This window comes from Salvelinus sp. IW2-2015, linkage group LG36 (assembly GCF_002910315.2).
Source record: "Salvelinus sp. IW2-2015 linkage group LG36, ASM291031v2, whole genome shotgun sequence".
Classification (NCBI taxonomy): domain Eukaryota; kingdom Metazoa; phylum Chordata; class Actinopteri; order Salmoniformes; family Salmonidae; genus Salvelinus; species Salvelinus sp. IW2-2015.
Genome location: NC_036875.1, coordinates 22,136,989 through 22,162,443, shown reverse-complemented (window position 1 = coordinate 22,162,443; position 25,455 = coordinate 22,136,989). Strand labels below are relative to the sequence as shown.

The 25,455-nt window shown below is 44.9% G+C and overlaps 1 protein-coding gene across 1 annotated transcript in view; it reads left to right on the top strand.

The window, feature by feature from the left end:
• Positions 1 to 25,455, top strand: part of LOC111959253 (uncharacterized) — a 202,670-nt gene that overhangs the window by 22,799 nt on the left and 154,416 nt on the right. Inside the window, 2 exon segments of the mRNA XM_070437758.1 lie at positions 14,622 to 14,812; positions 14,814 to 14,895. Of these exon segments, the coding sequence (XP_070293859.1) occupies positions 14,622 to 14,812; positions 14,814 to 14,895 (273 nt within the window).

Sequence of the window (25,455 nt, the reverse complement as noted above, 5' to 3'; positions counted from 1 at the left end):
ACAAAACAAATGGAAAATGAAAGGTGGATCGGCGATGGCTAGAAGACCGGTGACGTCGACCGCCGAACTCCACCCGAACAAGGAGAGGAACCGACTTCGGCGGAAGTCGTGACAATAGCCTCTTACATGCCACTAGGGGGGTGCCATTTCGACATAGTCCAAATTCGTCTCCAAATTAAACTGCCTCTTACTCAATGGGGAAGAACGCATGCCTCGTACTTATGAAGTTGTTTCTTGGTTAGTGGCTATATATATCTTTATTTAGTCGAATTAGTGATAGCTACTGATGCAGGAAAAAAATGGTGGAGAAAAAAAGTTGTGTCTTTTGCTATCGTGGTTAGCTAATAGATTTACATATTGTGTCTTCCCTGTAAAACACTTAGAAAATCTGAAATATTGTCTGGATTCACAAGATCTGTGTCTTTCGATTGCTGTAGGCTGTGTATTTTTKAGAAATGTTTTAGGATGAGTATTTTGGTAATTGACGTCGGTCTCTGTAATTATTCCGGCTGCTTCCAACGCTATTTCAGATTGCAGCTGCAATGTACAACTGTGATTTATACCTGAAAWATGCACATTTTTCTAKAAAAACATATSCTATACCATAAATATGTTATCAGACTGTCATCTTATGWAGTTGTTTCTTGGTTAGTGGCTATATATATCTTTATTTAGTCGAATTAGTGATAGCTACTGATGCAGGAAAAAAATGGTGGAGAAAAAAAGTTGTGTCTTTTGCTATCGTGGTTAGCTAATAGATTTACATATTGTGTCTTCCCTGTAAAACACTTAGAAAATCTGAAATATTGTCTGGATTCACAAGATCTGTGTCTTTCGATTGCTGTAGGCTGTGTATTTTTCAGAAATGTTTTAGGATGAGTATTTTGGTAATTGACGTCGGTCTCTGTAATTATTCCGGCTGCTTCCAACGCTATTTCAGATTGCAGCTGCAATGTACAACTGTGATTTATACCTGAAAAATGCACATTTTTCTACAAAAACATATCCTATACCATAAATATGTTATCAGACTGTCATCTTATGTAGTTGTTTCTTGGTTAGTGGCTATAGATATCTTTATTTAGTCGAATTAGTGATAGCTACTGATGCAGGAAAAAAATGGTGGACAAAAAAAAGTTGTGTCGTTTGCTATGGTGGTTAGCTAATAGAAATACATATTTTGTCTTCCCTGTAAAACATTAAAAAAATCAGAAATGATGGCTGGATTCACAAGATCTGTATCTTTCATTTGGTGTCTTGGACTTGTGATTTCATGAACATTTGATTATATGATATCCCTGTCGCTTTAGGCTAGGCTATGCTAGTCAGCTTTTTTGATGGGGGGGATCCCGGATCCGGGTTTGTGACTCTATAAAGGTTAATGAGCCAGAAACTCTTTCCTCGCCCACAAGAGTTTCCCACAATGCACCATCATTGATACTGTAAAACACATTCAAAGTATTTTACTGTGCATTTTACAGTATTTTACTGTTCAAATTACAGAAAGGTATTATAGCGTGCTGCAAAACAAATGTACGGTATTTTACTGTGCATTCTACAGTAATCTACTGTATTCAGTTTATACAGCATTATACTGTTGATTAATTTATTAGGTTCCTGATAAAATTACAAAACGTCTGACATTGTGTGCTAAAACATGTTTACACATGATCGTGGTGGTCAACATGTCAAGCTGTGTGTGCGTGTGTGCGTGTGTGTACAGTATATACTGTACATGTGTGTTCATGTGGATGCTGCGGGCTAATTCACAGCCCAGTGCAGTGCTGTCAGTGTTAATAACTAGAGCCTATGAGGGATATTTCTCAGTAAATCAGTATCTGACAGCCAGGAGATGGGAAAGCAGAAGCTTCTCAAGCATGACAACTACAGTATCTCTCTCTCCCCTGCTCTCTCCCTCCCTCCCTCCTACTCCCTACCTCCCTCCTACTTTCTCCCTCTTCCCTATATCTCCATCCTGACCTCGGCCGGTCCCTCTTGGTGTCTTTGACCTTTCCTGTCTGTCACTCACTCACTCTCAATTTCCAGCTGTCCCTTTACCATTCTTTCTCTCTTTCTCTCTCACAAGAATCCTGTCTCCCTCTCTCTCCCTCTCTCTCCCGTTCACTTCATCTTTATTGTCTTGCTCAGCGGATATGAAGAATATGGTTTTGCATTAGCATCACATTTCGAGAGGCTAGACTGTTCAGTTGGATCAGTCTGAGGTAAGTCTTTATGGGTGACATATGTCAGAAGTGACACGTGTGTGATATGTGTCATATAACGTGTGTTTATGGCCAGACAATGTTGCTGTGCCTCTGTCTGGCTGATTATGATGCCTGATTTATACTGCCGACAACGCAGTTAAATACAGTCTGCTGGTGGCAAATCAAGTATTTTGGTAGAGGTGGAGTGTATGTGTGTGTGTGTGTGTTTGTGTTATTGCTCATGGCTAGAGTGACAATGTCGTGTGTGTGTGTGTGTGTCGCTGTGAGTTAAGACTCCTGAAGGAGGACTCATCAGTCCTGTGTCCCTGACCATATTAGAGACACATATTTACCTCAGATTACACAGATCCACAAAGAATTCGAAAACAAACCCAATTTTGATAAACTCTCGTATCTACTGGGTGAAACACCACAGTGTGCCATCACAGCAGCAAGATTTTTGATCTGTTGCCTCAAGAAAAGGGCATCCAGTGAAGAACAAACACCACTGTAAATACAACTCATATTTATATTTTTTTATTTTCACTTTTTTACTTTAACTATTTGCACATCGTTACAACACTGTAGATAGACGTGTAAATGTCTTTATTCTTTTGGAACATCTGCAAGTGTAATGTTTACTGTTAATTTTTATTGTTTATTTCACTTTTGTTTATTATCTACTTCACTTGCTTTGGCAATGTTAACATATGTTTCCCATGCCAATAAAGCCCTTAAATTTAATTGCATTGAATTTATTTGAGAGAGAGGTGTGTGGGGGAGAGGGAGTGGGGGTGGGGGAGAGAGAGAGGTGTGTGGGGGGAGAAAGAGGTGTTTGGGGGAGAGAGAGATTTGTGTGGGGGAGAGAGAGAGAGAGGTGTGTGGGGAGAGAGAGAGATTTGTGTGGGGAGAGAGAGAGAGAGGTGTGGAGGAGAGAGAGAGGTGTGTGTGGGGGAGAGAGAGATGTTGTGGGGGAGAGAGAGAGAGTTGTGTGGGTGAGAGAGCTCTAGGTCTGATGCTTTCAGAACCATGGGGAGCACCCCTCTCTCTCTTTCTGGTTGGTTTTCAAAAGGATTGATGAAGTCAAGAATCAGTCTTCAAATGAACAATCCCTTGGGCTTTGACACCATTTGTGATGCAACAATTATGTCAGAGGAGAGAACCTAATTGGTGGGCGCAACCTATTTGTTTCATTAAGATGTTTCCCTTTTAGTTTACAGTAGGCCTGTGATGCTGTCTGCAGCCTTTGAAGCAAAACAATGAGAGAGAGAGGGAAGGGATAGAGTGGTAGGGTGTGATAGAAAGGAGTGGTACTAACGGGAATGAGGAGAGGAAGTCGTTTTTTTTAGCTGGACGCATTTTGAGTTCAACTCCAGGTTCATATCCTCCCATGCTGTGTTTGTTATAGTTGGCACGCACACACACACACACAAACCATTAAACTAGTGACTTTGCTCTACTTCCACTGACCCACTCTCACACTGTCTCTTACTACTCTCTATTTATTCCACTGTCTGAACCGCCTTCCCTCTTTTTCTCCCTCTCTCCTCCTTTCTATTCCTCCCCTCTCTCTGTCATATACAGCCCCCCCCCCATCCCTCTAATATGCAGTCTCTCAGTGGGCCAATGTGTGATTGTTCTCAGTAGTGCCACAGTCTATACCAAGCAGTGGTAATTATCCTTTGTTTCCTGACTCAAAGTGACTTAAACTGGAACTCTCAGTTTAAGTCACTTTGAGTCAGCTAGCCAGTCCTAGGACAGATATACCCATCTATAGTCTATAGACACATACATACTTAAGCAATAATGCACAAGAGGCAGTGCTGTCCTGAACACAGTGCAGTCCTGAACACAGTCACAGGTAAATGGCGTTGTTAGGCCCGACGTGATAGCACTGCCTCATTGCTTTCATAAAACGGTTACCAACATATTAAAACAGCAATGAATTGCATATTTTCATTAAAACTTTATTTTTACAAGTCAATTCATACAATTTAATTATTCCACCAGAAGATATAGTCTGGACAAAAATCTGGTTGTTAGTTCTTTTGGCCATGTTGCCACAGACAAGACTCAGTCTTTAATTCTTTTTGCATAGTTGCTATGCAAAAGGACTGGTAATCCGTTCTAAACAAAATGGTTTCTACGCAGGCAACGTTCTTGTCGCTAGCTAGGTAGCCAACTTTGGATTGACAGTACACTAGCTGCATTTTTGTTTGTTTTATATTTTTTTCTATTGTCATTGATGCGTGATTTGACCGGCTCAGTAAAAGTTGTCTCGTCTCGTCTGGGCACCGTTCACTCTATGTATGGTACTACACAGATCTAAATTCAAAAGTGAAACATTGGCAGACAGCGAGGCTTATATTAACCTCCCCTGTACCAAACTAAATGCTAGGCTGGAAACGAGGGGAAATCATGTGCTAGTTGAGTACAAGAGATGATTTAGGAACATGAACATGCTATTCTTATAGGAGGCACAGTGATCCCTTTCAGATGGAACCATTAGCAGGCATAGTGTGTCTGTGACGGCCGGTACAGCATGGCTTGGAATTCTGCTCGTCAATCAGCATCCAGGATGCAAACAACCAGTTTTATAACAAGCTATAGACACAGATATACCCAGCTATACTCTATAGACAATCTACTGTCAGACTGGGCCAGCTGTAAAAACTAGCTAGCTAATCCAGTCCAGATATGGCTGAGCTTTGTGCTTGTCAGTAAAGGGTAGGAGCTAGCCTCCTCTGGTTGGGGCTTGGCTTTGGATTAGGTTATGTGTAATTTAAACTGAAGGGCTGTAGTGTATATGCTTGTGTAATGTACAGTACATGTGCTCCGCCAGCTGCAGCACTTGTGTGGGTGTGTCCTGAGAAGAATGTACTCCTCCTCTTGTCACGACAGTGGTTGGCTGCACTTCTTTTCAAAATCCTCCAAGACTCAGGGGCTAGAGCTGGGACGATAAACCGCAAATGATCGACACCAACCATACCGATCACTTATCACAGGCATTTTGCTCATTTCATTCATTGCGATAAGTAGCCTTAACTAGAGAAATGAAATAAGTTTGCTAATATGTGTGATTGTCAATGGGACAGTTGTTAGATACAACCATCAAACCAGTAGTAGTAGTTTAAAGGAGAATATAATAACTGTTGTGCACATTAATGTTATAAAATGATCGTTCTATTTATCGCAACATGGATTTTTGTCCATTTCGTCCAGGTCTGTCAGGGGCGTTGTGACAGTAGACTTTGGAGAGAGTCGTGTTTGGGGAATGGGTGAGGGGGAGGGGAAAAGGCGGGCAGTGTCACTATTTTCATAGTTATCACAGTGTATTGTCTCTCTAACTGCCTAGTCAGCTTAATAAGAGGCTGTACAAGCTAAGTAGTAGTGAATGGTATAGTGAGGTATAGTGAGAATGGTGGTGTGTGTACTGACACAGGGCTGGGCACACAGAGCAGGTCTGGGTTTAATAGGGTAATTGGTTTCTGCGCCTGGGAGCAGCTTACTTCACTGCAGCAATTCTAAAGTGTCTTTAATCTGCATCCTGGCTTATCAGAGCATAGAGACAGGGTCAGGAGGGAGAAGAGGACGAATAGAYGAAGGACATAGAGGGGGTAAGAGAAAGTCAAAGGAGAAGGAGGACATATAGTAGAGAAAGGGGTGGAAAAGAGAGCGAGAGCAGAGGGGGAGCACACTGGTAGAGTGTGCTCAAACGTGTGCACAATCATGTGCGTGTTTGCGTGTTTGTGTGTATATGCATGCGTGTGAAAGTATGAGCCTGTGTGTGTAGACCAGTACAAACCTGAGGCAGTCTCCCTAACTGAAAATGTTGAGAAAGACACAATATTCTAATCACCTCCCCATTGTCTCAAAGATAATTTTCATGTTGTCAGCCCAGGCAGATAACATACGGGCGTTTTGGCCCTACTGTCTGGGAGGCAGGCAGGTGTGTGGTTGAGTGTGCAGATGATTATCTAATGCAAAAGCAGTTAAAGACAAAGTAACATCACTCATCAGCCTGATAAGGATCTACAGCACATACAGATTCACATAAACATTGTTTCAAGTAGAGAAAACACGCTGGGGGATAAACACCTCTCAATTCCCGTGCCATGTCTGCTATGGTTATAAATGTGTCTCTTTTTGGCATGTGTGTGTGTTCAGGTCTGTGTAGGTGCTTATGGGTCTCTGAAGAGATTATGTGAACAGCGTCAGAGAAAAGACACAAACACACACGCTGACACACTCAGACAACACAGCTCTTATTTCCATAGCTGCATGACAAAATGAACTGCAGTGATTCCTGCTCCTCTTTAAAAGCGTAACAGGCAGAGAGGAGAGAAAAGAGAAATTAAGGGAGAGAGAAGAGAAAGCGAGAGAGATGGGCCATTAAAAAAGGCTGCAGTACTTCAAAGGCATCCCACTGTCAGTGGTTTAAACCTCGCCAGCAGCCTGCTGCATCAGTCTACTGAATCACACACACGGAGGGAGGGAGGTAAGATTACAGGGGCGAGAGGAAGACAGAAAGGCAGATAGTTATGGGGCAGTGAAGGGGCAGACAAGAAGAGGAGGAAGAAAAGGAGGTTAAAGACCAAGTGAGAGTGATGTGGAGAGGGCTTAAAAGTAAAGAGACGGCGAAAGACAGTCAGACAGGCAAAGTGACAGAGTGAGGGCGAGGAGGAAAGGAGAGAGAAGGATGAGGAGGAGGTTAACCTGAAAAAGAGAATTAGAGTGGGTTAAAAGGAGAGGGAAAGAAGGCAGACAGATAGACAAGCAGACAGAGAGACAGGCAGACAGATAGACAAGCAGACAATTCGACAAGCAGACAGTTAGGCAAGCAGACAGTTAGGCAAGCAGACAGTTAGGCAAGCAGACAGTTTGGCAAGCAGACAGATAGACAAGCTGACAGTTAGACAAGCTGACAGTTAGGCAAACAGACAGTTAGACGAGCAGACAGTTAGACAAGCAGACAGATAGACAAGCAGACAGATAGGCAAGCAGAGAGTTAGGCAAGCAGACAGTTAGGCAAGAAAACCGTTAGACAAGCTGACAGATAGGCTAGCAGACAGTTAGACAAGCAGACAGTTAGGCAAGCTGACAGATAGGCAAACAGACAGTTAGACAAGCAGACAGTTAGGCAAGCAGACAGTTTAGGCAGAGCTAGACAGTTTTGAGGCAAGCAGACCGTTATGGTAAGCAGAGTTTCAAGCACAGTTAGGTTAGCAGTACAGTTAGACAAGCACAGATGTGAAACGGGTCTTAGTTAGCAGACAGTTAGGCAAGCCAGACAGGCAAATTAGGCACTGAAGATAGAGCAGACAGAGACAGCTAAGTAGAGGTGACATAGGCAACAGACTGTCGCTAGACAGTAGACAAGGAATAGCAGTTCAGATATAGCAAGCAGACAGTTAGCGACAAGAGACAGCTTAGAATTGCAGACAACATTAGTGCAAACACGGACGACAGTAGGACAGGCAGACAGTTAGACAACGCGATCAGTTAGACAAGGCAGCTGACGGTTGGCAACGACAGTTAGAAAGCAGACAGTTAGACAAGCAGACCAGTTTAGGCAAGCAGACAAGTCTAGGTCAAGCAGTTAGCTAGTCAGTATAGACCAAGGGCAGAAACTTGTACAAGCAGACCGTTAGACAAGCAGGCATTCAGGTTAGAACAGCAGACAGTTAGACAAGCCGACAGTTAGGCAAGTTCGACAGTTACAAGCAGGAACAGTTAGACAAGCAGACAGTTTGACAAGCAGACAGTTAGACAACGTAGTTGCAGACCAGTTAGAACAGACAGACAGCGTAGGCAAATGCAGACCGTTAGACCCAAGCAAGTCGGACCGTTAGACAAGCAGAAGTAGTACCAAAAAGAGGAGCGAGAGCAGTTTGACAAGCCAGACAGTTAGACAAGCAGACAGTAGAACAAGCGATGTGAGAACAGACTATTGACAAGCAGAAGTTAGACAAAGCAGACAGTTTGATAGCAGCAGTAACAAGCAGAAGTTAGGCAAGCAAGTTGCAGACAGTAGGCAAGCAGACAGTTAGGAAGCAGACAGTTTAGACAAGCAAGCAGAGTTAGACAAGCAACAGTTAGGCCAAGCGACAGATAGGCAAAACAGACGGTTAGACAAGCAGACAGTTTAGGCAAGCGACAGACAAGATAGGCAAGCAGGACAGCGAAGTTAGGCGCAAGCAGACAAGTTAGGCAAGCAGGACCAGTAGACAAGCAGACAGTGTAGGCAAGCAAGACAGTTCGCAACTAACAGCAGATAGGTTGTGCAAGCCAGACAGTTAGCAAGCAGACAGTTAGGCAAGCAGACAGTCTAGGCAAGCTGACAGATAGGCAAACAGACGTGTAGCAGCTAGACAGTTAGGCAGAGGCAGACAGATAGGCAAGCAGACAGTTAGGCAAGCAGACAGTAGGCAAGCAGACCATTAGACAAGCAGACAGTTAGGCAAGCAGACAGTTAGAAAGCCAGATAGTTAGGGCAAGCAGACAGTTGCCAAGCAAGACAGTTAGGCAAGCAGACTTCGTTAGACAAGCAGACAGTTAGCCAAGCAACAAGTGTTGACAAGCAGACATCACGTTAGACAAGCAGACAGTTAGGACTGCAGGACAGTTAGCAAACAGACAGTTAGACACAACAGCAGACAGTTAGACAAGCAGAGCAGTTTGACAAGCAGACAGTTAGACAAGCAGACAGTTTGACAAGCAGAACAGTTAGAAAGCAGACAGTTAGCAAGCAACAGTAGCAACAGAACATTAGGCAAGCAGACGTTAGACAAGCAGACAGTTAGACAGCAGACAGTTTGACAAGCAGACAGTTAGGCAAGCAGACAGTTAGACAAGCACGACAGTTAGGCAAACTAGACAGTTAGACAAGCAGACAGTTAGACAAGCAGACAGTTTGACAAGCAGACAGTTAGACAAGCAGACAGTAGACAAGCAGACAGTTAGGCAAGCAGACAGTATAAAACAACACAAGCAGTTAGACAAGCAGACAGTTAGGCAAGCAGACAGATAGGCAAGCAGACTTTAGACAAGCAGCAGTTAGACAGCAGACGTTTGACACGCAGACAGTTAGACTAGCAGACAGTTAGGCAAGCAGACAGTTAGACAAGCAGACAGTTAGACAAGCAGAGCAGTTAGACAGCAGACAGTTAGACAAGCAGACAGTTAGGCAAGCAGACAGTTAGGCAAGCAGACAGTTAGAGCACAGCAGTTACAGTAGGCAAGTAGACAGTTATATCCAAGCAGTCAGTTAGACAAGCAGACAGTTAGGCAAGCAGACAGATAGGCAAGAGATCAGATAGACAAGCAGACAGTAGACAAGCAGACAGTTAGGCAAGCAGACAGTTAGACAGAGCAGACAGTAGGCAAGCGACGATAGCAAGCAGTGTTAGGCAAGCAGACAGTTAGATAAGCAGACCGTTAGACAAGCAGATGTTGACAAGCAGACAGTTTGACAAGCAGACAGTTTGACAAGCAGACAGTTTGAGAAGCAGACAGTTAGACAAGCGACAGATAGGCAAACAGACAGTTAGACAAGCACAGTTAGGCAAGCAGACAGACAGGCAAGCGCAGTTAGGCAGCTGCAGATAGGCAAGCAGACGATAGACAGCTGACAGTTAGACAGCTGACTTAGGCAAACAGACAGTTAGACAAGCAGACGTGCAGCAGACAGATAGACAGAGCAGACAGATAGGAAGCAGTTTAGCAGAGTCAGTTGCCAGACAGTTAGGCAAGAAACCTATAGACAAGCTGACAGATAGGCTAGCAGCGAGATTACCAGTTGAAGCGAGACAGTTAGGCAAGCTGACAGATAGGCAACAGACAGTTAGACAAGCAGACAGTTAGCGCAGCAGACAGACAGGCAAGCAGACAGTTAGGCAGAGACCGTTAGGAAGACAGACCGTTAGACAAGCAGACAGTTAGGCAAGCAGACAGTTAGCAAGCAGATAGTTAGCAAGCAGACAGTTAGACAAGCAGACAGTTTGACAAGCAGACCGTTAGAGCAAGCAGACCGTTAGACAAGCAGACAGTTTGACAGCAGACAGTTTAGGCAGACAGACAGACAGCAAGCAGACAGTTAGGCAAGCTGGACAAGATATGGCAAGCAGACAGATAGACAAGCTGACAGTTAGACAAGCTGACAGTTAGGCAAACAGACAGTTGCAAGCAGACAGTTAGACAAGCAGAACAGACTAGACAAGCAGACAGATAGGAAGCAGACAGTTGGCAAGCAGACAGTTAGGAGAAACATTAGACAAGCTGACAGATAGGCTAGCAGACAGTTAGACAAGCAGACAGTTAGGCAAGCTGACAGATAGGCAACAGACAGTAGACAAGCAGACAGTTAGGCAAGCAGACAGACAGGCAAGCAGACAGTTAGGCAAGCAGACAGTTACAAGCAGCAGTTAGGCAAGCAGACAGTTAGACAAGCAGAATAGTTAGGTCAAGCAGACAGTTAGACAAGCAGACAGTTTGACAAGCAGACCGTTAGACAAGCAGACTAGCGCAAGACAGTGACAAGCAGCAGAGCAAGCAGACAGAGTTGCAAAGGCAACGTTAGGATGACAGATAGGGCCAGCAACAGATCAACGACAGCTGAAGTTAGACAAGCTGACAGTTAGCAAACAGCACAGCTTAGACAAGCAGACAGTTAGACAAGTCAGACAAGATAGACAAGCAGACAGATAGGGAAGCAGACAGTTAGGCAAGCAGACAGTTAGGCAAGAAAACCATTAGACAAGCTGACAGATAGGCTCAGCAGACAGTTAGACAAGCAGACAGTTAGGCAAGCTGACGATAGGCAAACAGACCAGTTAGACAAGCAGACAGTTAGGCAAGCAGACAGACGGCAAGCAGACAGTTAGGCAGCAGACAGTTAGGCAAGCAACCGTTAGACAAGCAGACAGTTAGGCAAGCAGACAGTTAGACAAGCAGATAGTTAGGCAAGCAGACAGTTAGACAAGCAGACAGTTTGACAAGCATTGGACCGTTAGACAAGCAGACCGTTAGACAAGCAGACAGTTTGACAAGCAGACAGTTAGACAGCAGACGTTAGGCAGCTGACAGATAGGCAAACAGACAGTTGGCAAGCAGACAGTTAGGCAGCAGACAGTTAGGCAAGCAGACAGTTAGACAAGCAGGATAGTTAGGCAAGCAGACAGTTAGACGAAGCAGACAGTTAGGCAGTAGACAGTTTAGGCAAGCTGACAGATAGGCAAACAGACAGTTAGACAAGCAGACAGTTAGGCAGGCAGACAGATAGGCAAGCAGACAGTTAGGCAAGCAGACAGTTAGGCAAGGAGACCATTAGACAAGCAGACAGTTAGGCAAGCAGACAGTTAGACAAGCAGATAGTTAGGCAAGCAGACAGTTAGACAAGCAGACAGTTAGCAAGAGCCGTTAACAAGCAGACCGTTAGACAAGCAGGACAGTTTGACAAGCAGACAGTTAGACAAGCAGACAGTTAGACACAGCAGACAGTTAGGCAAACAGACAGTTAGACAAGCAGACAGTTAGACAAGCAGACCAGTTTGACAAGCAGTACAGTTGAGAAAGCAGACAGTTGACAAGCAGGACAAGTTAGACAAGCAGACAGTTAGACAGAGACAGGTAGCAAGCAGACAGTTAGGCAAGCGACGTTAGACAAGCAGACAGTTAGACAAGCAGACAGTTTGACAAGCAGACAGTTAGACAAGCAGACAGTTAGACAAGCCGACAGTTAGGCAAACAGACGTAGACAAGCTAGACAGTTAGACAAGCAGACAGTTTGACAAAAGGCAGACAGTTAGCAAACAGGACAGTTAGACAAGCAACAGTTGAGACAAGCAGACAGTTAGGCAGCAGTTACAGAATATAAACACAGTCAGTTAGACAAGCAGACAGTTAGGCAAGCAGACAGAATAGGCAAGCAGACAAGCAGACAAGCAGACAGTTAGACTAGCAGACCGTTTGACACGCAGACAGTTAGACTAGCAGACAGTTAGGAAGCAGACAGTTAGACAAGCAGACAGTTAGACACGCAGACAGTTAGACAAGCAGACAGTTAGATAAGCAGACAGTTAGGCAAGCAGACAGTTAGGCAAGCAGACAGTTAGACAACGCAGACAGTTAGGCAAGCAGACAGTTAGGCAATCAGACAGTTAGATGACAACAGCAGTTAGATTCAAGCAGACAGTTAGGACAAAGCAGACAGTTAGAACAGCAGACAGTTAGGCAAGCAGACAGTTAGGCAAGTAGCAGTTATACAAGCAGACAGTTTAGGCAAGCAGTACAGTTGGCAAGCAGACATGAATAGAAGAGGAAGTAAGTGAGATAAATAGAACTTGTCTGTAATCTTTATTGCAAAGGCAGCCTTTCTCGTCCTGTTTCCCTCCCCTGTGGTTTAGCAGTGACCTGAATTACTGCACTAATCACTGCTGTCTTTGTCTCTGTCTTTCAAACACACACACACACACAACACACACACACACACACACACACACACACACACACACACACACACACACACACGACACACACACCACACGACACACACACACACACACACACACACACACACACACACACTACATACACACTACCACACACACACCAACACACACACACACACACACAGCACACCACAACAGTAACAAGACACCATCATTGGTAAAACGTTTGCAATCACCACATTCTATTGAAAACTTTTCCTGGTATTTGCATCCGGGGGCAGAACTCTTGTGGTAAAGGCTTATATGATTGGTGTCCTCTGAATGTCGCGAGATGTATTTCCATTCTGATTACTGTATTTTTAGTGGCACTGTTGTGAAGCACCGCATTGTGTGCCGTCTGATTCATGGGCTCTATTGAAGGTGGGCGTCGTTTAGCTGCAACTGTACTATCATTGCGGTGTATGTTGAGTTGGGTTTTACGCTAATTGATTCTTCCAGTCCACGTAACTACATGTCGCCTAACTGGAAGTAGCCCGACCAGACTGCACTGAGTCGGCAGTATTTCGTTATCGCCGAGAGTCGTGTGGATGATGATTTTGGATGACGGTGAGTTGGTACGGATTGGCAGACTAGAGTCTTCTGTTATGTGAGTAAGCCACGGAGGCTTTGGTATTTGGTCTGGAGATTTGGTGGTTTCGCTTGCTGCAGTGGAGTCGTCACGTATCGCAAGTTGGCGAGTCGCCTGAGAGAGAGTGGCAGGCGCTATATTCGGGTCCACGGGCCATGAGGCAGCATGTATTCGACACGCCACGAGCATCAGGGCTACGCTGTGCTTAACATCATAGGTATTGTCTAGAGACTAGTGTACGCGTGGAGATGCGTAGACACAGCTTGCGCGTAGCGTTGGGTGGCCTCTTATGTATGCGCACGATGGACGGTGAATCATGTGGGGAGAGCCACCACACGCAAGCAGATGGACGTGCTGAGAGATGAGAGCTAGATCGCTGCTGAATCTTCACTCTTGATACTACTCGTGCAATTCGACCTACAGGTTGAGCTCATCGAGCGTGGCGTCGCCGGTAGGTGGCGCATGATCTGGCAGGGACAGTGAAGGAGAAGAAGCACTACATTGGTATGGCCGGATGTTATTGACATATGTTGATGGAGTTGGACGTGGTCGGTGCCGAAGGAAGGCTTGGGCACCTTCCACGGAGAATGAGGTTAGAAGAGCGGCGAAGGTGAGCAGAGTGGGAGTAGTTCGTGTTGCACCGCAGTGTTTAGTTACGTGAGTGACTAGTCTCAGCAGCAGAACGCTAGGCTATGACGATTTATTACACCACACAGCCAGGAGCGTACTCAATGTTTGATGGGACAGCGCTAGTTTTTCACTTGCTTGTAGGTGAAACAGACAGCACTTTGGTGCTACTTTTACATCTAAGTGTTGTCCTATTCACTCAGTGTCAGACTATATTTAAATAAACATGGAGTGGTTTGAGTTATTTTACTGTATCTAACAGCAGTGTCTGTGTCTTACACACACACACACACACACACACACACACACACACCACACACACACACACACCACACACACACCCACACACACACACCACACACACACACACACACACACACAACCACACACAACACACCACACACACCACACACAACACACACCACACACACACCACACACACACACACACACACACACACACACACACACACACACACACACACACACACCACACCACACACACACACACACACACACACACAACACACACACACAAACACACACAGCACACACACACACACCACACATCACACTAGCTGTTTATACTATGTTAACATCACTCTATTTCAACTTGTATAAAACTGTTGAGACAGATTTTCATCACAAAACATGATATGCTAATGTTTTCTCTCTCCTTTTCCCTTCTCCACCTCCCTCCCTCCCCTCTCTGCAGGTTGTTTTCAGCTATGTAACGTGTTTCGTCAGAACATGGAGATCGACCAGTGTCTGCTGGAGTCTCTCCCGTTTGGCCAGCGCCAGCGGCTGGTCAGGAGGATGCGCTGTGACCAAATAAGGAGTACTAATGAGCGGGAGAAGACCCTGCAGAAACCGGGAGGAGGAGTCAAGGTAAAAGCCCCGCCCACCACCACATGAAGAGAACCGCATTCGCTTCAGCCTCGGTGACATCATACAGGACGCATCGTCGTACGCCACCGACGACAAAGAAGGTTTGTGTTTACCTATGTCTGCCTGCCTGCCTGCCTGCTCTGCCTGCCTTGCCTGCCTGCGCCTGCCTGCTGCCTGCCTGCCTGCCTGCCTGCCTGCCTGCCTGTCCCTGCCTGTTGCCCCGTCCTGCCTGCCTGTCTGCCTGCCCGCCTGCCTGTGTGCCTGTCTGTCTGTCTGTCTGCCTGCCTGCCTGTGTGTATGGGGGGTAGCTATAGAGATAAAGAGTGTGAGTATGTTGATGCTAGTATTTCCAGAGTGTAATGGCTATATTTCTGTAAAACTGTCTTAGATTAAACTGATGGCACCATATCTGAGTTCAGTAGCACTTAATTTGAGCTATTGACTTCTGACAGATTTATGAGCTTTGAGTCAGTTCAATCAGAATAGGCAGTGGGAAGTGTTCAGTGTGTACTGAGTGGCATATATGAGCCCTACTCTTACAGCACTTACATCATTCTCTGCACGGCTGGGGACCATCTGAGTCCCTTTCAAATCACTTACACATGTTTTGGGTTTACCGTCTCCACACCCATCCCTACAGACCTACAGTAATGCAACAGACCTAGTCCACATGTTTTTGGGTTTACCGTCTCCACACCCATCCCTACAGACCTACAGTAATGCAACAGACCTCAAAACATTATCAGCATCCCAAAGTGGGTCTCAGTTGATAGTGAACAGAAGACATTAAGTCAGTGCCTCCCACGGAGCGGTAAAAAAAGCCTCTCTCTATCTCTCTCTCTCTATTCCTTATTTTTCTCCCTTCCTCTCTTTGTATTCTGTTCCTCCTTCAATATTCACTCTTCATTCCCTCTCCAGAGTTTCAGCTGCTAATCAGTATTCTGCTTAGTGTGTGTGTGCGTGTGCTTGTGCGTGTGCGTGTATGTGTGTGTTTGTTAGTGCAGCAGTTGGGAAAAGACAAATGGATGTGGCAAGGGTGAGGAGTGGCCATTAGCTTTGCAGTATTAGCTCATTCTTCAAACTGATTACTGGCTAGTCAGGACACAAACTCTCTCACTCTGTCACCCACACACACTTATTCATAAAAACACACCTAGCTAATATTTAGAGTGAAATGCAGCTCTTGGGAGACAAGCAGAAGGGGTTGTGCAGGACAGCACAACGATTACAGAGCTCAGAGATTTCTCCCATTATGTGCGATGGAGCGGATGATATTAAGTCAACCAAAGTCAGCTATTCTGACTATCCCCAGGACAGCTGACCAGATTGGCTGTGTGTGTGTGTGTGGCGTTTGTGTGTGTTGTGTGTGTGTGTGTGTGTGTGTGTGTGTGTGTGTGTGTGTGTGTGTGTGTGTGTGTGTGTGTGGTGTGTGTGTGTGTGTGTGTGTGACCTCCCTATTCTATCAACTGAGAGATTCCTCATTAGGGATTCTGCCTAGACCTCAGAGGGGGAGAGAGAGAGCTCTTGTGAGCCTGACTCTAAATCATCTGTTGCCCCAGGCAGGATCTGAGGGACTCTACCCTTAATGCACAGTCCCATACACACAGAGCTGCAGTCAAACACACTTTATGTCTTTATAAGTATCACTACTAGTGGATACTCTATACTCTATGAGTGCTTTTACAATATACATTTTTATCTCACTATGGCCTCTTCTTCCCCTCTTCTACCTATTCTCACTCTACCTTCCCTTTTAACTTCTCTGTCTGTCTTTCTCCTCTTCCTCTCTCTCTCTCTCTCTCTTTCTCTCTCCATCCCTTCCTTATCTTCTCCGCACCCATGCTCTTGTTTGCCAGCCGTTTGCCCGCTTGTCTGTGTTGTATCTGTCAGACCACCCAGCAGCCATTGCAGTCTATGCTAATTCTCCCCCCGTTTGGGCTGCCAATGATCTTCAGCTGGGTACTTTGAGAGCAGCTGGTGTACCCATGCAACTGCCTGACTAAAACCTGGTCCTTTGGCCGGGCATGATCGCCACTGTTTACTCCTGAGTAGAAAATCTAATCACCACCCATGGCAACAGCATGGTACAGGACTGGCACAAGACTGTTACTGATCCACTGGCTTTTTGGTATGGTGGTAAAATCAGCTGCCAACATTGGCTGTTACACGATCGCTGTCAGTGATGTAACAGAGATTGCTAGATAAGATCATATTTGACAAATGTGGTTGGATAGGATGTTGTTGGAGACGATGTTGGATAGATGTTGTTGGATAAGAATGTTGTTGGACAAGATGTTGTTGGACAGATGTTGTTGATAGATGTTGTTGGCGAGTGGATAAGATGTTGTTGATAAGGCATGTTTTTGGACAGAGATGTTGTTGGATAAGATGTTGTTGGACAGGATGGGTTTGTTGGGATAAGATGTTTTTGGATCTTTAAAGGATGTTGTGTTGGATACAGATGTTTTTGGACAAGATGTTGTTGGATAGGATGTTGTTGGATAAGATGTTTTTGGACAAGATGTTGTTGGATAGGATGTTGTTGGACAGGATGGTTGTTGGAATGAAGATGTTTTTGGACACGATGTTGTTGGGACAAGATGTTGTTGGATAAGATGTATGGTTGTTGGACAAGATGTTGTTGGATAAGAATGTTGTTGGACAAGATGTTGTTGGATAGGATGTTGGTAATTGTTACAAGATTGTTGTTGGACAGATGTTGTTGGATAAGATGTTGTGTGAAAGGATGTTGTTGGACAGGATGTTTGTTGGATAAGATGTTGTTGGCAGATGTTGTTGGAAAGTGTTGTTGGAAATGTTGTTGTTGCGAGAATGTTGTTGGGATAAGATGTTGTTGATGCAAGATGTTGTTGGATAAGATGTTGTTGACAAAAGATGTTGGTTGATAAGATGTTGTTGGACAAGATGGTTGTTGAAAGATGTGTTGGATAGATGTTTGTGACAGATGTTGTTGACAGGATGTTGTTGGATAAGATGTTGTTTGGACAAGGATGTTGTTGGATAAGATGTTGTTGGACAAGATGTTGTTGGACGAGTATGTCGTTGTTGGATAAGATGTTGTTGTACAAGATTGTGTTGGACGAGATGTTGTTGGATAAGATGTTGTTGTACAAGGATGTTGTTGGAGAGATTGTTGTTGGATAAGATGTTGTTGTACAATATGTTTTGGATAGGCTAGTTGTTTGTACAAGATGTTGTTGGGATAAGATGTTGTTGGGACAAGATGTTGTTGGATAAGATGTTGTTGGACAAGATGTTGTTGGGACGAGATGTTTTGGAGAAGATGTTGTGTACAAGATGTTCTTGTTGGAGCGAGATGTTGTTGGATCGAAGATGTTGTTGGATAAGATGTTGTTGTACAAGATGTTGTTGGATAGGATGTTGTTGGACAAGATGCTGTCCTGCAGATTTGATGTTCCATAGGCATGATACCGTGTAGACAGAGACATGATGATGTCTCATTTCACACCATCGGACTGAATTCCCTTCTTGTTATTCCTGCTATTACTGATTTTTTGCTTTGATGATCCCATGGTTAACTATCTAAAAATCTGTAATCTGATACAATATTTTTGCTGGTAATGTAAGCGATTACATTTATAGGTTTTTTGTAATCAGATTATATGTAATCAGTTACTCCCCAACCCTGATCTTTGGCCTGTTGACTGTTTCTATGTTTCTGTGTGTGTAATGTTACTTTTAGGCAATGTCAGTTTCTGTGTCTCTGTATATGTATACGTCTGTGCCAATTACTGTGTGGGAAAACACAGTAATGCTCCACAGCATGTTTCTGTCTCAATCCCACTCCATTCCAAATCCATGTAGGAAACATGGTCGCCTCAGGCCTCCTTTATCCCAGGAGATATGTGGGAACATTTCTGGAATTGTATTCACAGCAAAATGCTTAATCATTTTTGAGAGGAGGAAATGTGTAAATACACCCCATGTCGAGAGACCTAGGGGTCCATCTGGGGTGAAAGGGGGGTAATTTAGGGGGACGGGGTGGGAATTGGGGTTGGTTCTGCCTGTACCAAGCTCCCCAAACCCTGGAAAACCGGAGTCAGCAGAGATCATGAGGATGTGTGGAAGGAAAATCAATGCTTAGTATTCCACAAGGATCTCATCTCAGCCCGTTGTTATTAGTGATGAGATCAGCTCCTCTGTTCTGGAGATAATGGAGGAAATACCACCCTCAAAGATTTATGTAGCAGATTGTTTTTTTTGCTTTGCTTTATCTTGTGGAGGCCTTATCTGGTGGTGAATCTCTCATTGAAGTGAAAAGCTATGAAATGAGAGTGATAGACTGTGTCCAAACGTTTATCTAGCTATAGCGAGGCATGGGGATATTATTCTCAAATCAAATCAAATCAAATCAAATCAAATTTTATTAGTCACATACACATGGTTAGCAGATGTTAATGCGAGTGTAGCGAAATGCTTGTGCTTCTAGTTCCGACAATGCAGTAATAACCAACAGTAATCTAACCTAACAATTCCACACTACTACCTTACACACACACACAAGTGTAAAGGGAAGAGATCATGTAGCATAATAGCTATATGGAATGAGTGGTGGTAAGAACGGCATGGCAAGATGCAGTAGATGGTATAGAGTACGGTATATACATATGAGATGAGTACTGTAGGGTATGTAAACATAAAGTGCATAGTTTAAAGATGGCTAGTGGTAATGTATTACATAAAGATGGCAAGATGCAGTAGATGATATAGAGTACAGTATATACAATATGAGATGGGGTAATGTAGGGTATGGTAAACATTATATTAAGTGGCTTGTTTAAAGTGGCTAGTGGTACATTTTGTACATAATTCCATCATTCCCATTTTAAAGTGGCTGGAGTTGAGTCAGTATGTTGGCCTTGAGATAGAAGCTGTTTTTCAGTCTCTCGGTCCTGCTTTGATGCACCTGTACTGACCTCGCCTTCTGGATGATAGCGGGTGAACAGGCAGTGGCTTGGGTGGTGTTGTCCTTGATGATCTTTATGGCCTTCCTGTGACATCGGGTGGTGTAGGTGTCCTGGAGGGCAGGTAGTTTGCCCCCGTGATGCGTTCTGCAGACCTCACTACCTCTGGAGAGCCTACGGTTGGTGGGCGGAGCAGTTGCGGTACCAGGCGGTGATACAGCCCGACAGGATGCTCTCGATTGTGCATCTGTAGAAGTTTGTGAGTGCCTTTTGGTGACAAGCCGAATTTCTTCAGCCTCCTGAGAGTTGAAGAGGCGCTGCTGCGCCTTCTTCACAACGCTGTCTGTGTGGGTGGACCAATTCAGTTTGTCCGTAGTTTGTACACCGAGGAACTTAAAAACTTTCCACCTTCCTCCACTACTGACCGTCGAGTGTGGATAGGGGGTGCTCCTCTGCTGTTTCCTGAAGTCCACAATCATCTCCTTGTTTTGTTGACGTTGAGTGTGAGGTTATTTTCCTGACACCACATTCCGAGGGCCTCACCTCCTCCCTGTAGGCCGTCTCGTCGTTGTTGGTAATCAAGCCTACCACTGTAGTGTCATCCGCAAACTTGATGATTGAGTTGGAGGCGTGCATGGCCACGCAGTCGTGGGTGAACAGGGAGTACAGGAGAGGGCTCAGAACACGCACCTTTGTGGGCCCCAGTGTTGAGGATACAGGGGGTGGAGATGGTTGTTACCTACCCTCACCACCTGGGGGCGGCCCGTCAGGAAGTCCAGGACCCAGTTGCACAGGCGGGGTCGAGACCACAGGGTCTCGAGCTTGATGACGAGTTTGGAGGGTACTATGGTGTTAAATGCTGAGCTGTAATCGATTGAACACAGCATTCTCACATGGGTATTCCTCTTGTCCAGATGGGTTAGGGTCAGTGTGCAGTGTGGTGGTTGCGATTGCGTCGTCTGTGGACCTATTGGGTCGGTAAGCAAAATTGGAGTGGGTCTAGGGTGTCCGGTAGGGTGGAGGTGATATGGTCCTTGACTAGTCTCTCAAAGAGCACTTCATGATGACGGAAGTGAGTGCTACGGGGCGTGAGTTTCGTTTAGCTCAGTTACCTTAGCTTTCTTGGGAACAGGAACAATGGTGGCCCTCTTGAGCATGGGTGGGAACAGGGCAGACTGGGATAAGGATTGATTGAATATGTCCGTAAACACACCAGCCAGCTGGTCTGCGCATGCTCTGAGGACGGGGCTGGGAATGCCGTCCTGGGCCTGCAGCTTGCGAGGGTTAACACGTTTAAATGTTTTACTCACCTCGGCTGCAGTGAAGGAGGCCCGCAGGTTTTGGTAGGGGGCCGTGTCAGTGGCACTGTATTGTCCTCAAAGCGGGCAAAAAAGTTGTTTAGCCTGTCTGGGAGCAAGACATCCTGGTCCGCGTCGGGGCTGGTTTTCTTTTTGTAATCCGTGATTGACTGTAGACCCGCCACATACCTCTTGTGTCTGAGCTGTTGAATTGCGACTCGTTTTGTCTCTGTACTGGGACTTAGCCTGTTGTTTGCCTTGCGGAGAGAATAGCTACACTGTTGGTATTCGGTCATGCTTCCGGTCATTGCCTCGGTTAAAAGCAGTGGTTCGCGTTTCAGTTTCACGCGAAATGCTGCCGTCAATCCGGTTTCTGGTTTTGGGAATGTTTTAATCGTTGCTGTGGGTACGACATCGTCAATGCACTTCTAATGAACTCGCTCACCGAATCAGCATATTCGTCAATATTGTTGTTGGACGCAATGCGGAACATATTCCATCCGCGTGATCGAAGCAGTCTTGAAGCGTGGATTCAGATTGGTCGGACCAGCGTTGAACAGACCTGAGCGCGGGAGCTTGTTGTTTGAGTTTCTGTTTGTAGGCTGGAATCAACAAAATGGAGTCGTGGTCAGCTTTTCCGAAAGGGGGGCGGGGAAGGGCCTTATATGCGTCGCGGGAAATTAGTAAACAATGATCTAGGGTTTTTCCAGCCCTGGTAGCACAATCGATATGCTGATAGAATTTAGGGAGTTTTTGTTTTTTAGATTAGCCTTGTTAAAATCCCAGCTACGATGAATGCAGCCTCAGGGTGTGTGGTTTCCAGTTTACAAAGAGTCAGAATAAAGTTCGTTCAGGGCCATCGATGTGTCTGCTTGGGGGGGATATATACGGCTGTGATTATGATTGAAGAGAATTCCCTTGGTAGATATGCGGTCGACATTTGATTGTGAGGAGTTCTAGGATCGGTGAACAGAATGACTTGAGTTCCTGTGTGTTGTTATGATGATCACACCACGTCTCGTTAATCATAAGGCATACCCCCCGCCCTCTTCTTACCGGAAAGTCTCTTCTTACCGTTTGTTTCTGTCGGCGCGATGCATGAAGAAACCAGCTGGCTGCACCGACTCCGTTAGCGGTCTCTTGAGTTAGCCATGTTTCCGTGAAGCAGAGCCGTTGCAATCCTGATGTCTCTCTGGAATGCTACCCGTGCTCGGATTTCGTCAACCTTATGTCAAGAGACTGGACATTGGCGAGTAGTATGCTAGGGAGTGAGAGCGCGATGTGCCCGTCTCCGAAGCCTGACACGAGACCGCCTCGTTTGCCCCTTTTTTCGGGCGTCGCCAGGGTTGCCAGGCTGGGATCAGATCCATTGTATTGGGTGGAAGGCAAAACACTGGATCCGTTTCGGGAAAGTCATATTCCTGGTAGGAACGATGATGAGTTGACGTTAATCGTATATTCAGTAGTTCCTCCCGACTGTATGTAATGAAACCTAAGATTACCTGGGGTACCGATGTAAGAAATAACACATAAAAGAACAAAATACTGCATATTTTCCAAGGAACGCGAAGCGAGGCGGCCATCTCTTTTCGGCGCCGGAAGTTAGAAACTGGAGTTCTGGAAGTTCTGGAACACTGTGGAATGTCTGTGGTATGAACGTCTTCTGTATTAGTTGTGTAAGGTTTTTATCATAGCACCCAACCTCCCTATGTAATAATTTATATGGTTTCATTTAATTTGTTCTTTGATTGATACAATAATGGCTATGAATCTTTCAAGATGAGGAAACATCACCTTGTAACATCATGACTCATTGTCATTTAAAGAATGTTTGGCATCTCTCTCTCTATCTCTCTCTTTCTCTCTCCGTCTGTGTGTCTATCCTAATTCAACTTTGTCAGTATGGAGTTGGCTTTGGACACAGATTCACAGATAAACTAGAAACACACTTTTCTGACGAGGCAGGCTGGTAATAAGAGATGTACACACACACACTTATCAGAAATCACTGGCAGGAAATCAGATGGAAGCAGAGAGGAAAATAGAGAGTGACGGAGATGTGGAGATGGGTAAAGAGATTGAAAGGAGAGGATAGAGGGCTATGTCATTAAAAAAAGTAGAAAGTGAGAATCAAAGAAAAAGAACAGGCAGGGAGGGATATGGTGAATGGGGAAAAAAGAGAGAATGAGAGACGAGAGAGACCTGAGCCTTTTTCAGCTCGATTCCTCCCTGCCATATGTAAACTGGGACTTGCATTGGTAGTGACATTTGGTGAAATTGCCTTTCTAATGTAATGTCTTAACTTCATCAGTGGGAGGCACGGCTGTGACCGGAGCATCTGTTCCCTTCAAGAGGCGTGGAATCCAAAATCAATTCACAATACCATTCCAGAATGATGATATGGAATGTTCCACACTGGGGAATGATTGGTATATACAGTAGCTGTGTTACTGAGGTGATATTAGATGTTACGTTCCCAGCAAAATCCTATGTTTGATGAGATTGAGTCTACTGTATATGAATGATTTTATTCTCTTATATGAGGTTAGGGGTCTGGCAGAGAGATGACTTGAGTGTGACAGAGTGGCTCTCTGTCCGGTTGCAGTTCACAGCTGTTTGATAACCTGATCATCATAATATAGTTCTGTGTCTCAATGCCTAGGAAACCTGTTTAATATTAGCATCTGTCCATTATTACTCCGCATCTAACCAAAGTAGTGGGTGTTTTAAAATCAGATTACTATACATCATGATATGATCATGTGACTTGTGTTGTGATTCAGATTTCATAATATATCAAATCAGAGAATGATAACGGTTGAGATTCTCTTTGACTATGAAACATACTAAAATACTGTTGAGTAGCATCAGTATCAGTGTGTGGGTGGGTGCCCTGTCGTGCATACATTACTCAATCAACTGAGACCTCCTGTCACTTAAGACAAGTGTAATTCAATGTCGGAAAATCACCCTTTCTCCTCCTCCTCTCTCCCTACTCGCTTCCTCCTCTTGAGTCTGTCCTCTATTGATCAGCAGATATAGATCAGATAGACAGACAGTGAATAGCCTAGCACCAGTAACACCCTGTCTGTATGTCTGTCTGTCTGTAATCAGCTCTCTCTGAGGTAAGGAAGTAGAAGCACTAATGGCCTCTGCTGTCATTATTTCATGTCTTCCTCACCTCAGCGTTTAGGACCAAGCTCACTCACTCACTCACTCACTCACTCACTCACTCACTCACTCACTCACTCACTCACTCACTCACTCACTCACTCACTCACTCACTCACTCACACAGCACAGCACACACCACACACACACACACACACACCACACACACACACACACACAAACACACACACACACAACACACACACACACACAACACACACACACACACACACACACACACACACACACACACACCTACCTACCTACCTACCTTTGTCAAGACGTCTACATACACAGTCAAGCTAATTGCATGCCTATACCCAAAGCGTGATCACTGATCCTATCTGATCAGGTTCAGTATAGCAAGCTTGATGGTGTCCGTGTTGAAGATCGTCCTCACTCCATACAGCTCTGGTACAGTTATCTATCTGTCAGAGCTAGAAGCTCATTGTCTGCGCCACACATCAATCCCTTTCCCAGGGGCCTTTGCAGTGGAAGGTAGATGTCATGCTGTGACACCATGCCAAATCCTCTCTGTTGATTGAACGAAGGAGTGAGAAAGAGAGAGGAAAACCAGCAATCTGGACACAATAAGTGACTCTTTATGATTATTGTGGCCTTTGTCCACCAAATAGGGGAACAGATCAATGTTTTACATTTTATTTCTTTATTTCACCTTTATTTAACCAGGTAGGCAGTTGAGAACAAGTTTCATTTACAACTGCGACCTGGCTAAGATAAAGCAAAGCAGTGCGACAAAAACAAACAACACAGAGTTACACATGGGATAAACAAACGTACAGTCATAACACAATAGAAAAATCTGTATACAGTGTGTGCAAATGAAGTAAGGAGGTAAGTGAAATAAATAGGACCAATAGTGGGCGAGAGGTAATTTACAATTTAGAAATTTACACTGGAGTGGATATATGATGCCAGATGAGGATGTGCAGAGTAGAAATACTGGTGTGCAAAAGAGCAGAAAAACAAAAACAAATATGGGGATGAGGTAGGTAGTTGGTTGGATGGGCTATTTACAGATGGGCTGTGTACAGCTGCAGAGATCGGTAAGCTGCTCTGACTGCTGACGCTAAAAGTTAGTGAGGGAGATATAAGTCTCCAACTTCAGTGATTTTTGCAATTTGTTCCAGTCATAGGCAGCAGAAAACTGTACGGAAAGGGGCCACATAGGTGTTGGCTTTAGGGATGACCAGTGAAATATACCTGCTGGAGCGTGTGCTACGGGT